The following is a 12382-nucleotide window of genomic DNA, read 5'->3' as shown; positions in this document are numbered from 1 at the left end:
CTGGTACATCAGTATTAAATTCATTCACCAAAGCAAATCTCTATAAAACATTTTTCTACCTTATAAACAGTCCTAACTTTAAACATTGACTTATGATGCATTTATCTGATTTGTTGAAACAAGTATAACTTGAATAAAACAAGTCTACAGAGTAACTAGAAAGCCAGTGCAGTTTCCTTGCATACTGCGGTCGTTCACTTGATTAAAAAAATTCTTACACCATGTGGTAATATGTGCTCCTTAGGGAAGTTAATTGCTAATATAGGAATTATGTTGAAAAAAAAATTACAAAAATCAGTGTAACAATTACACACAAACAGTATAAAAAGTAAAACATCTTCCAATCAATCAAACTACAAAGAATCTATATAATAAAATAATGCAAAGTTGACTAACTTATTTACTCACTCAATTATCAACAGAAACAGTTTAAAAATCTGAAATTTAGCCATTTGGAATCTGCTAGAATGGAAATTTTGATATATCAATATTTAGGGGTAACAACCCAAATAACCAAAAATTCTTTGGGTGAATTTGATTAAGATTTGGTAAGATTATAGAAAAATTAGCAGACATGTGTTTATCTGTTATATTTTGATACTTAATATGTTATTCTACGTATATGCTTTTCACTGAGAATGGGCCTTATGCAAGTCAAGAATGCAGCAGAGGCAATTGATGTGCCACATAAAGAGCACCGATAGCTAACAGGGTGAGAAAATGACTGAAGATGGGGTTGTTTGCTGGGCAGGAAAAAAGACACATGGTCAATCTATGAAATGTAAAGAAAAAGTTTGGTAATGTCCAAGGAAGATGCAAAACTCTTTGGTTAGCAAGCAGGTTTTTTGCAGTTAATTGCCAATAGTGGCCATTTCCACAGAGTCATTGTTTTATGTCTTTGGAAATTTACAAATCACTTCTCTGCCAATACAGTTAAATCTTTTTTTAACATTCAGGGTCAAGTTACAGATTTTGCCAGAAAAACTAGAAAGAAAGATTTCTGATCTGTGCACTTTTGTTTCTACTTCCTCTGCCTAACATAACCTCTTCTTTGGGTCCACGTTCATCTGTGTGGCCTGCTCTCCAGGTCGGACATATATGCTTGAAGACTTTATTCATGCTATCAAGATTTTGCCAATATGCTCTAGAAAAAACTGACCAGTTATTTTGCAGACTAGTCTGTACCTGAAAATTTAATTATTACTAAATGGTAAAGCTTCTGATAACAAGGAGCTCTCTAAAATAAAGAAAGTTTAATTGTAATTATTGAGAAAATAGATTTGAGGCAGCTATGTAAATGCAAACCAGAAGTTACCAGGGTAATGCCTTTGCTAACTCCTAAAGGACAGACTTGCATACCAATGACATGTGCAGTACATTTCCTAAAGCCACAGAAAATGGGTCAACACCTAACACTGAAATGGTCCTTTTAAATTAGCAGAATGTTTATTATGCAAAATATACAAAGATTCCTTGCATCTTGCTCCAACCCAGCCCCAATCTAAATTCGCAAGTGTACATTTTCATGCTGGATATACGCAGACTTAAAAAAAAAACAGATTATAACCACAACCAGATAATCTTCCAACACAGGCCTTTGCTGTAAAGAATGAGCATTTTATCCAATGTTATGTACTGCAGAAACATTGTAGGCATTCCATATAATACAGTTACATAATCAAACAGTACATTTGTAAGAAATTCAGTCCTAAAACTCACAAGAACCACCTGTAACGATGGTATCTGAAAATACAACTCGGTAAATGACAAAAGGAAAACAAAAAACAAATATTGTACAATAATTTATTCAAGCAAAATATTGTGCTAAAGCTACCTTTTGTAGCATCTTTACCTGCAGTGATGCTTTCGGCTGGCTAGCCAAAAACGACTCTCGCACCCGTAGCATTGTGCAGCCAAGTGATCAGGGTACCAGCGAGTTACCTATAAATAAACATGCACCGATAAGTCAAAAACATTTTATATAATTTATCTGCCCTTCCTGATTATCCTCTGTTATTGCACAGTAATTAGTGATGCTGAATTCTTTCAGGTTAACAGCAAAAACAAATTAGTAGATGGTGGACATCTGAGGGAATAAATGATATGCCTTTTTAAACTTGGGTCATTTAATTAATGAGGAAGTTACACTCTGAAAAAAATCACTACCCTCTACACTTGATAACTGGTTGTGACATCTTTAGTTACATTAACGGAGACCAAACATTTACTATAATTCATTGTCAGCCTTTCACATTGCTATGGAGAAATTTTAGCCCACCAATCCTTGCTGACCTGCAATAGTAAAGAGTCACTGGTAGGTTTTTGACCATGAATTACTTGTTTCAGAATTGACAAAACAGGAGTTACAGCATCTTTTACAGTCTGAACTTCAAATAATTAAGATCAAAAGCTGTTTTCTGATTTATTTCTTTTCAACTGTTCTTCAGATATGAACCAGCCTATATTTTTTGGATCAAAGTCTTTCAAAATGGCCCAACTACACTTTAGCATACTGACGGATAACCCAACATTCTCCTAAGAAAGTTTCTGATACAGATGAAATTCATGGTTTCTTCTTATGTGTCAATTATTGTGGAATTCTTTGTTTGCTTTATGACATACAGGGAAAGGCGCACTTTTTTTCATATGTCCATAGAACATTACCCCAAAAAAGAAGTTACTTAGATGTTTCATGGCAGAAGAGAGATGAAGATTTATGTTCATTTTAGTTAAGTGTTTTTCACTTTGCTATTTTCCAATGAAGACCATGTTTGGCCTGTCTTTCTTATTGTGGAGTTATGAATATTGACCTTTGCTGAGGCAACATGGACTTGAGAAACTTAAAATTTATTTGTAGGATCCTTTGAAACTTTCTGCATGACAAAACATTGAACCCCTGCAGTTATTTCAACAGGACAGCAGCTCCTGGGAATACTCAAATGTGCTTCAAAATTTTCCCATTTGGAGATTATGGCTCCTGCTGTGGACTGGTGCAGTAACCGTTTTCAGATGGATATATAGATATATATAGATATATATATATATATATAGATATATATAGATATATAGATATATATATATAGATATATATATAGATATATATAGATATAGATATATATAGATATAGATATATATAGATATAGATATATATATAGATATATATAGATATATATAGATATATATATATTTTTTTTTTTTTTAATTCTCTGGGTATTTCCTTAGATTCTGAAATTATGTAGATGAACAATATTTCTGCTAGCAACTTACTTTTGCTAGCTAGGGTCAAAAGGGAGAGGTTTATATAGAGTTTACATTAATGTTCAATCAGTTGTCTCTAATTACCTCTCTAATTGGGTTGAGTTAATGAGAACTCAACAGCTGTTTCACAAAGTTCACCCTCATGTTGGATATAGTGTTCATTTAATACATCACATGTTAAAAATTGGTTTATTTTTGATCTCCTGCAACCCTTATTTAATATTAGATTTTTAGTGAACAACTGGAAATAATTAAGGTCAAATATTTGCAAAATATAGGAAACCAGAATGGGGACAAATACTTTTTCCACAAAACTAAACTCTACTTTATTACACAAAAATGTAATTAAGTGCAAAGTTTAGAAAAAAAAAGTACAAAATAAAAGCCTCTCTGAACATAATCCTTTACTTAATATTTAAAATTACATTATAAAATAAACACCACTTTGAGAAAGTTTAAGTGTGCTGTCTGTTCTCACCTCTGTATCCTGTTTGTCTACCTGCTCCCAGCTGGCTTCAGAAAAAAGCTCAGTACTGCAGCGTGAGAGACAGTTGTGGTCCAGGATGCTTTCAGAATCTGCTATTGAAGTCTAGAAGGGAGAAATGAATACATGAATAAACCAATAAGCAAATGTATAGACTAAATTTAAAATAAACAAAATAACAATTTGCACTGATGACACCTTAAATAAAAAAGTTCATAACTCACCGCAAACTTTCTATTCAATGTTGAAATGAGTCTCACCCCAACATACAGTAAACCTTAAATTCTATTAACATGACAAGAATTTAAACTCTAGAAAAAAGGTCCTAAGCAATTAATTAAAAGTAAAAAAACTACTTATGAAACTACTTTCATTAACAAGCGGCTCTATCAATTAAAATGCACACTGATGTTTTTACTTTATGTTGGATTCACTTAATGTGTGCACAATTTAGCAGAGGGTCACAGTTCATGAGCTAGTAACACAGAGTTTTCATTGCACAAAAATGTTCATGAAGCACCAGTGAAATTAACACCACTGACAAAGAAAAAAAGTGTTTAGTATATTCGCTTTGAAATAAACAATGATTTTGAAAGACTTACTGAGTACAATGGATAACAGTTCAGAAATAGGTATGAGGGTGTGTGCCAAATAAAGAACTACCCAAAAACAATCATTAGGGGCAAGTATAAACTATGTACGGATACAGAAAAAAAGGTTTTATGGTCAGATAGGATAACAACTGCATTTCCAGACAAAATTAAAGCACTGCCCATACTTTAATGAAACAAAATATTCCTACACTGAAAAAGGGTGCTGTGGAGTTTCATAATGTACAGGGATACATACCAAATTAAAAATAATGGAGGAGGGAAAGAAATAAAAAACATTGCAAAAGTAGTTTAAGACAAAGGTATATACAGGGTATATATATATCTATATCTATACCTATATCTCAAGGATAATCTGTGGAAATATTTGGAGACTTTGCTTAAAACTGACATGACAAGTACTCCAAAATCATTACAACTGCTCCTGTAGAAAATAATGGCACAGCTAAATATTAACAAAGAGGGGGTCTGAATATGAATGTGTTATAACAAGTGTATTTACTTTTTATGGGGATTATCGTGTTTCTTTGGTTTTACTAGTCTTTCCTCTCTCTCTCTAAATAGCTCAGGTTCAAAATTTATTCATATCCCTATCTCTTCCCTTAAGATCTCTGCAGTTTTTATCTAAATTTATTTATATAAAACAATGTTATTACTCCCTACATGGAGTTTTCATGTTCTCCCCAAGTCTTTGTGTGGGTTTCCTCCCACAGTCCAAAGACATGCAGGTGGATTGGCCCTAGTATGTGGCTGGGGTGTGTGTGTTTGTGTTCACCCTGTGACCTTATTCAGGACTAAGCAGGTTAGAAAATGGCTGGCTGATATTGTAACATTTTTCATTGCCAGCAAGTTTTTATTTCAATGGGAAGATAATGTAAAAAGTACAACTACACAGGAAATTATGAAAATTAAGAAAACTGAGGAATAAACCGGGGCTCCATGTCACCTACTCTAGTTAATCCAGATAGTAAACAGGGTAAGTGTAAACAAGGCCAGAGAATCTTGGCCACATTACACAAGTCTATAACCATGAGTTGACAGAAATAGGTATTTGGTACGGAGTGCCATGGTAAAAAAGAAACTAAGATATCTCCAGATACTCTGGAGCTATGTCTTACCACTTCATCTCCCATGTCTCCATTGATTCGAAGAGAACCACCAAGATGCTGGCTCTCTAGTCTGCTCCAGAGCTCCTGCACCTGTTTCTTTAGAGTTTCTACCTCCATCTGGTGACCTGCTTCAATTTGTCGCAGCCGTTGTTGGATGGCATCATTGTGAAGTGCTAAGCCATCATCATCCAAGTGACTGCGGAGAGGTTGCTCAGGGCTTGAAGGGTGTCTTCCAACATGATTATGAACACACCTGTGTTGTAAACTACTACTGCCACTACCATGAGTGTGAAACGGCAAAGAGCTAAAGCTGGCACCAGACACCTGACGACTGAGAGAAGCCTTTTCCCCATTGGCATGGTGACTGTTAATTTGTTGTTGCTGCTGCTGCAAAGAGCAGAACTCTCTGTCAATGGACTCTCCATTGCATATAGGTTCTTCTTGATTTCCAAGACCAGGCGTTGTAAAAGATAATGGTGGCAAGGCACTAGGGAAAGGCTGATGGATGCCATCTAAAGTCCTTTGAGAAGTTATCTCAGTCTTGTTTTGTCCAATATCCTCCATTTTAGTGCTGTGTAACTGATTCTCCTTTCCATTTGTGTGCTTGGAGAATTCACAGAGTGGTACTTCCTGTCTGCACCCTTCTTCTTTAAGAGTCTCTGTGGAACTTTCTAGCAATGAAAGCCTATCCTCATGTTGCTCTGGGGGTGTGGGTGGAGACATTAAATGATTTTCTGCTTTATTTACATTTCTGTCAATTATTTGGCTGCAACCATTGACAACAAAACTTAAAGCACCATTTGACTCAGGTAAATGTGTACCTGGGCTGACAGTTTCTGAAGAGTGATCCTGATCAGATACAAAAGATCTATTTAAGAACACAGGTTCACGATCAGATGGCAATTCAAAGAGTTGAGTGTTGAGTATATTTGAGTGTTTAGGAAGGAGCGTAGAAGTTATAACTAGTTTAGAGGATTCCTCATTCATTGACAAAACAGGAGTTATATTAACATTTTTTTCCATGTCATCTAAAATGTTTTCTTCTTTAGTTGCTTCTTGAAGGATGTTCTCAATTTGTCCTTCAGCCACAGCAACAGAGAGTTCTATCTCTTCTGTAGTTTCTGCAGTTGCCTGAATGAGAGCTTCTCTCGCTCCTGTATACTCCTTTTGCGGAGCAGTGTCCAATGGTGGATGGTTGTCCTCTTCTGTATCACCTAGCTCTTCCCCACTGGAATTTGCTATTCTCAAATTTAAAGCTCTACCAAGTAGAGCTGTCCCATCATCTTGGTCCTGACTGGCTATTCCTTCAGTTCCTACTCCAATGTTGACTTCCAGCGATCGTCGATGTTCCTGCCATTTATCATTCAAACTGGGGTCACTTGAGCGCCGATTTGATAATAGGGACCCTCCAGGTTCACAAACAGTAGACAAATTGTCAAATGACCTCGTCTTTGGCAGCCTGCTAGATAAAAAAAAATGACATAAATGACCTGTTTCTACTATGTTACATTTATGACCCCAAAGTTAAGAGAAAAACAGATACAAGATGTGTATTTACACAAAATAAAAATGTCTTAACATAAAGCAAACAAAAGTGATTCAATTTTAAACTAAAATTGTTAAATCTGTATATTACATTATTATTATGAAAACTCAAGAAGCCTTGTTTTCCTTTTATATTGTTCCTTTATAATTTAAGAAAAAAAAAAAGTTATTTTCTTAAAAGTCCAGTCATGAAGGCACCATGAAGTTTTCCTATTGATCAAGAAAGAACTTTATTTGTTCCAAAGGGGGAATTTTGCTTTTTACATATGCTCAATAAATAAATTATTAAATACATATAACAATTGACAACCATCCACACCATTAACATTTAATACGCACCTTCCCAGGGGTTGGTCCTCGGGAACGGAGCCTGAAACTGGAAATGGAGCACTTGAGTCTTCAGCAGGGGTGGAAGGAGAGGAATTCGGCAGATAAACAGCACTCCAAAGCATGAGGTTACGAACATGGCACACTGGGTGAAGCACCTATAAAATTGAGTACATTTTAATAACCCCTTTACAAAGAAAATAAGCACTAAGACTGTATTAAAGAACTATTTGATAATGCACTCAGTTAAACAACTTCATCTATTTACCCATTATTCAACACAGTAACTGTGATCAGAATTGTACATAATAACTCTGCAGCATCATGCTCAGGGCAGGGACCAGTGCTAGATACATAAACCCAAATCCACTCATACCAGACCATTTCAGAATTCTCAAATACATTAACAAACATTACCTCCGAATATTGGAGATGCATCTAAGCAGAGGCATGGCATATGTATAAATTTCACAAAGTGGCTAGTCTAATATTTAGATTCAAAAAGTCAAAGTTGGGAGGAAGCATTTCTAACCAGAACATTAAAACATCAACCCACTAAGTTACTAACATTCAACATATGTAAAAGAATATTTAATATGTATGAATTTAACATTACTTATTGCCAATTCCAGGTTAAAAATACTTGCATACAGATCTGTACTTTATCTGTAAACATTTGATTCACTCAGATTGTGTGTTTATCATATCTTAAATATATCACAATTTGTTTCTTCAATTTGTCCTCCTTCACAAAATTACAAGCAGAGGACAACTTTGACCGAATGTCTTCCTATTACCGTATATATTCACGTATAAGTTGGGTCTTAAAAGCCGAAAAAAAAAATCGATCAAAAACAGACCCTGACATATACACCCGTTCAAAAATGCAACACTTAATTTCTTTTTTTTTTACATCTTCTTGCCTCCTCCAATCTCGCACCGGTTTCTCAGACGTATCAAATTTTATTGCAACAGTGCAGTTACCAATTTCTTTTGATAGTTCAATGACGTTTAACTTAAAACCAGCTTCATATTTTCTTCTGATCAAATGCTCCATTGTAGATAAGGGATGTGCTTACCATGAAGGTGTATGAGGGTGTGAAATACAAAAAACACAATATGTTGCTTTGGAATAGTGCAGGTATTACTGTGTGGTCACGTAGGCACAAGAGAGAGACAAAGAGAGCAAGGGAGGGAGGTTAGAAGCATGTGCTGATAAGGCGCATTGCCGCACCCACATACAAAAAAAAAAGGCAGTATTCTCTGTGATACTCGGTCAGGTGGGCGTTATCATATCATAATCTCTTGGACCAATAGCGCGAGTTTTACGCATTTGACTTATACGACCAATATTATAAAATACCAGAAATTATACTGTAAATTCAAGTCCCAACTTATTTGCGGGAAAACATATCTGCGTATATATGGTAAATACAATTTTATCTACAACAGTCTTCATTTAAACTCCCAAGCTATAAACCCTGTAAGCAAAAATGACTTCTGACACCAATCATTTCTTAGTCCTGAAGTCCTGCTTCACAAATTGATAACTTACCGGTAAAAAAGGAGGGCTGGGTCAGTTTTTGTATTTCTTTCACACATTTCTCTTGCTACAATAGGATCCCATTTCAAATTACTGTTCACGCTGTTTAATCCTTGAATTAAAGAACTTCTTCAGATTTCAAAAGTTTGTCAGCTATGGTGGGAAACTCCACTCTACTACTTCTAATACTTCTCTCCCTTTTCATGCCTTCCCTTTAACATCTAATCCTTAATTGTGTGTTGAATGCTAGTCCTGCACCGTGTACATTTAAGACTACTTGTGTCAAATCCAAGGAGTATACATTTTTAAAAAATCGCACTAAAATGGTGTATTATATAAAAAGTTTTCTTTGCTTTGCTGTATAGACCTATTCAGTATGTATGTGCAAAAGGCTATTAGGTTAATTCTGTAACAGAATAGTCAAAGCGAGTCAATAAACTTCATTAAGTGCACCCCACTCCAAAATTCTTTATATATATATATATATATATATATATATATATATATATATATATATATATATATATATATATATATATATATATATATAAAAAAAAAATACATCTCACATGAATCTGATTGTGTTCTGTATGCTATTTGTGTACTTGACTTAAAAATTAAATAAAAGTTTTAGAAGAAACACAAACTGCAGTGTCCCATGACTTAATGTTTTAAATGGGGAAAAAAAGAGAGTTACAGTGTTAGGAGATCCTGACCTTTGATCCACCTTATTTACCTGGATGGAGTTTGCATTGTATAGTTAATATCCTCATGTCTTCAAATCAATACACAGTTTTAACCACATTTTTTGAGTTACTGAACTGAATATTCATGGAGTAACAAAGGGCATACCGTCTCAGAATGAGAAGAATACAGCATATTCCTGAAAGCTTTGTTTGCAGACCGAAGCAAGGACCACACAGAACACGTCCTCTCTTGTGTGTGTTTGTCTTCCCGTTCCTTGGCATTGTTACAAAGGAATGTACCAAACAGACATGAGTAGGTATGCTGTACAAGCTTTACCTAAAATTGAGAAACATAAACCCAACAGAGAGAACCAATTTGAATAAAGTTGCTCATAATATTAACACATGTAGTAAAAGGTAATATGCAAACAATGCAGGGCTAAATTGTATTCAATCCCACAGCCCTTTTGTAAACACAGTTTTAATCTAATTTATACTGTCACAGGAGAATAAAGCTTATTTTATACACTGTATACAATACAATACAATACAGTTTATTTTTGTATAGCCCAAAATCACACAGGAAGTGCCGCAATGGGCTTTAACAGGCCCTGCCTTTTGACAGCCCCCAGCCTTGACTCTCTGAGAAGACAAGGAAAAACTCCCAATAAAAACCTTGTAGGAAAATGGAAGAAACCTCGGAAAGGCAGTTCAAAGAGAGACCCTTTCCAGGTAGGTTGGGCGTGCAGTAGGTGTCAAAAGTAGGGGGTCAATACAATACAATATACACAACAGAACAATTCCTTAAGACAGCATAATAAAAATTTTAGAATTACGGTTTAACAGTAGATGATATGACATAATTATATGTATAATATGTATGTATATATATGTATATGTATATGTATATATATCTCTATACCACAGGAGTCCCACAGACACAGTTTAATCACCAATTAAACCAGTACACAATTTTAAGATGTTGGAAGAAAAATGAAAAACATGAAATGAGAAAAAAATATTTATTTTTTTCGGCTATTAATTTACAACAGAGAGAGAGTATGCTCCGTTATTCAGGTGCTGAAAACAAAAACATATAAAGTGGCCAAAATACCAATCTTTTTCATTTTTTCCTATTAGCTTAACCTTACCAGAAATGCCTCATTGAACTCAAAGGAACAGGGAAACTGTCGCTGGAGTTGATGCACACAATCTAGCCACTGCAAAAACACTGGGCATCTCTCATTTAGGTCATCTGAATTCTCCCCATGACCACAACGATCTGCAAACTTGTGTCCAAAGTCCAACCACTCCGTTTCCACTAGCACCTGAAATCCCTAAAAAGAGTATTAAAAAAAAAAAAAAACACACACACACACTTGAAATTTTGATATAAAAACAACTCAGTTTACTTTTATAACTCAAAATACCTTCAGAAAAACTTCATAGAACATAGAAAATTAGAAATCTACTAGACATTAACCCCGTTACAATAGCGGGAGCTAGAACAGTAGTGCATAAACATTAGTAGGAACAGTCTAAAATGGCAAAGGACCTTGACCTCATTCTGTTTGTTGTCTAAATATTTTTGCAAGAAGCCTAAAGTTAAATAATAATAAAAATAGAAACGTATATGACAATACAGTAAGTATATAATTAAATATTGCCTTAGTGTAAAACTTTGTAACAATCTGTAACACACAATATCTGAAGAAGATATTTAGGAAAAATTTTCTATTTTTTTACCTCATGAAATGTTTCTATAAAATTTCATTACAGACAACATTTCTTGTAAATATTCTGTTTGAGTTTGGCAACAGTTTGCCTTGTTCAGGACCATCTACAACCTTGACAACAACATCTGGAAAACTTCTAACTCTTGATAATGCAACATATAACTGACCGTGGCTGAATACTAGTGTGGGAAGTAAATGCCAACTTTTTCTAAGATTTGCTCTTGTGAGTCTCTCTTTTAGCGTTTTTCTGATGCTTATTTTCTTTTTCTTCAAATCGATGCATTTGCTCGTATTTTTCTTTGTCTTTCAGCCTTTCTTTTGTTTATGTTTATTTGTTGAGCTGACCGCTCTTCCAGGAGATGTTGCTTATATGGGATTTGATTGTGTGTGTCTTTTGTCCTACTTGACGTGTCCTTTTTTTTGGGTGGCATGTTGTTAGTAGATACGTCCGTAATATTTTCTCTTACAGTAATACTGGCTTGTATGTGGCTGTAATATGTGTCACTGCTATTGTGTGCCTTTAATTTTCTCTCGCAGTAATACTGGTTTGTATTTCGGTAAAATGCCTGTAATTTCTTCTGACAGTAATACTGGCTTTGATGTCCATAATAGGACTTTTAATTTTCTGTCACAACAGTGCGCAATCTGATGTAATGTGTGGCGTGTAGCTGATAATCGTGCCTGTGGCGTCTACCCAGCAAGTACTGTGCAGTTCCCCAGCAAGTATTTTAATCTGTGGTGGCGTGCAGCTGATTATTGTATGTGTGGCATCTCCCCAGCAACGGATTTTATGTGCGCAGTCGCGACTACCCAATCAGCACTTGCCCTAACAATGATGTCCTTTATTTGCTTATCATGCGCGGCTAGGCTATTCACTGTGCCCAGCTTCTAGTGTGTGTGCTTTATTTGCTTATTATGCACAGTCACGGCTAGGCCGTTCACCAAGTGCCCAGCGTCCATTGTGTGTGCGTCCACGTTGCAGTGTGCATGGGCGGGGCACAGTGCAATGCACCTCCACGCATGCACACTCTTCTACACGGTGGTGTGCTAGGGAGGCAGCATAAGGAAGAGGGACGCCTCACG

General features: G+C 35.4%; 1 protein-coding gene across 7 annotated transcripts in view; it reads right to left on the bottom strand.

Annotated features, from left to right (window-relative positions):
* The window catches only part of mtmr3 (myotubularin related protein 3), a 54519-nt gene that overhangs the window by 8532 nt on the left and 33605 nt on the right, over positions 1-12382 (bottom strand). For 4 of the 7 annotated variants that reach the window (XM_039772263.1, XM_039772262.1, XM_039772266.1 and 1 more), the window contains 6 exons: positions 10715-10900; positions 9730-9900; positions 7347-7492; positions 5472-6924; positions 3737-3847; positions 1853-1941 (listed from right to left, as the gene is read on the bottom strand). In XM_039772263.1, the coding sequence (XP_039628197.1) occupies positions 1853-1941; positions 3737-3847; positions 5472-6924; positions 7347-7492; positions 9730-9900; positions 10715-10900 (2156 nt within the window). The remainder of the gene's footprint in view (positions 1-1852; positions 1942-3736; positions 3848-5471; positions 6925-7346; positions 7493-9729; positions 9901-10714; positions 10901-12382) is intronic. The other 3 variants (XM_039772265.1, XM_039772268.1, XM_039772269.1) reach the window with 1 other exon arrangement.

Source organism: Polypterus senegalus, chromosome 12 (assembly GCF_016835505.1).
Source record: "Polypterus senegalus isolate Bchr_013 chromosome 12, ASM1683550v1, whole genome shotgun sequence".
Lineage (NCBI taxonomy): Eukaryota > Metazoa > Chordata > Cladistia > Polypteriformes > Polypteridae > Polypterus > Polypterus senegalus.
Note: the sequence above shows the minus strand (reverse complement) of the source record. Positions and strands in the feature narration are given on the sequence as shown.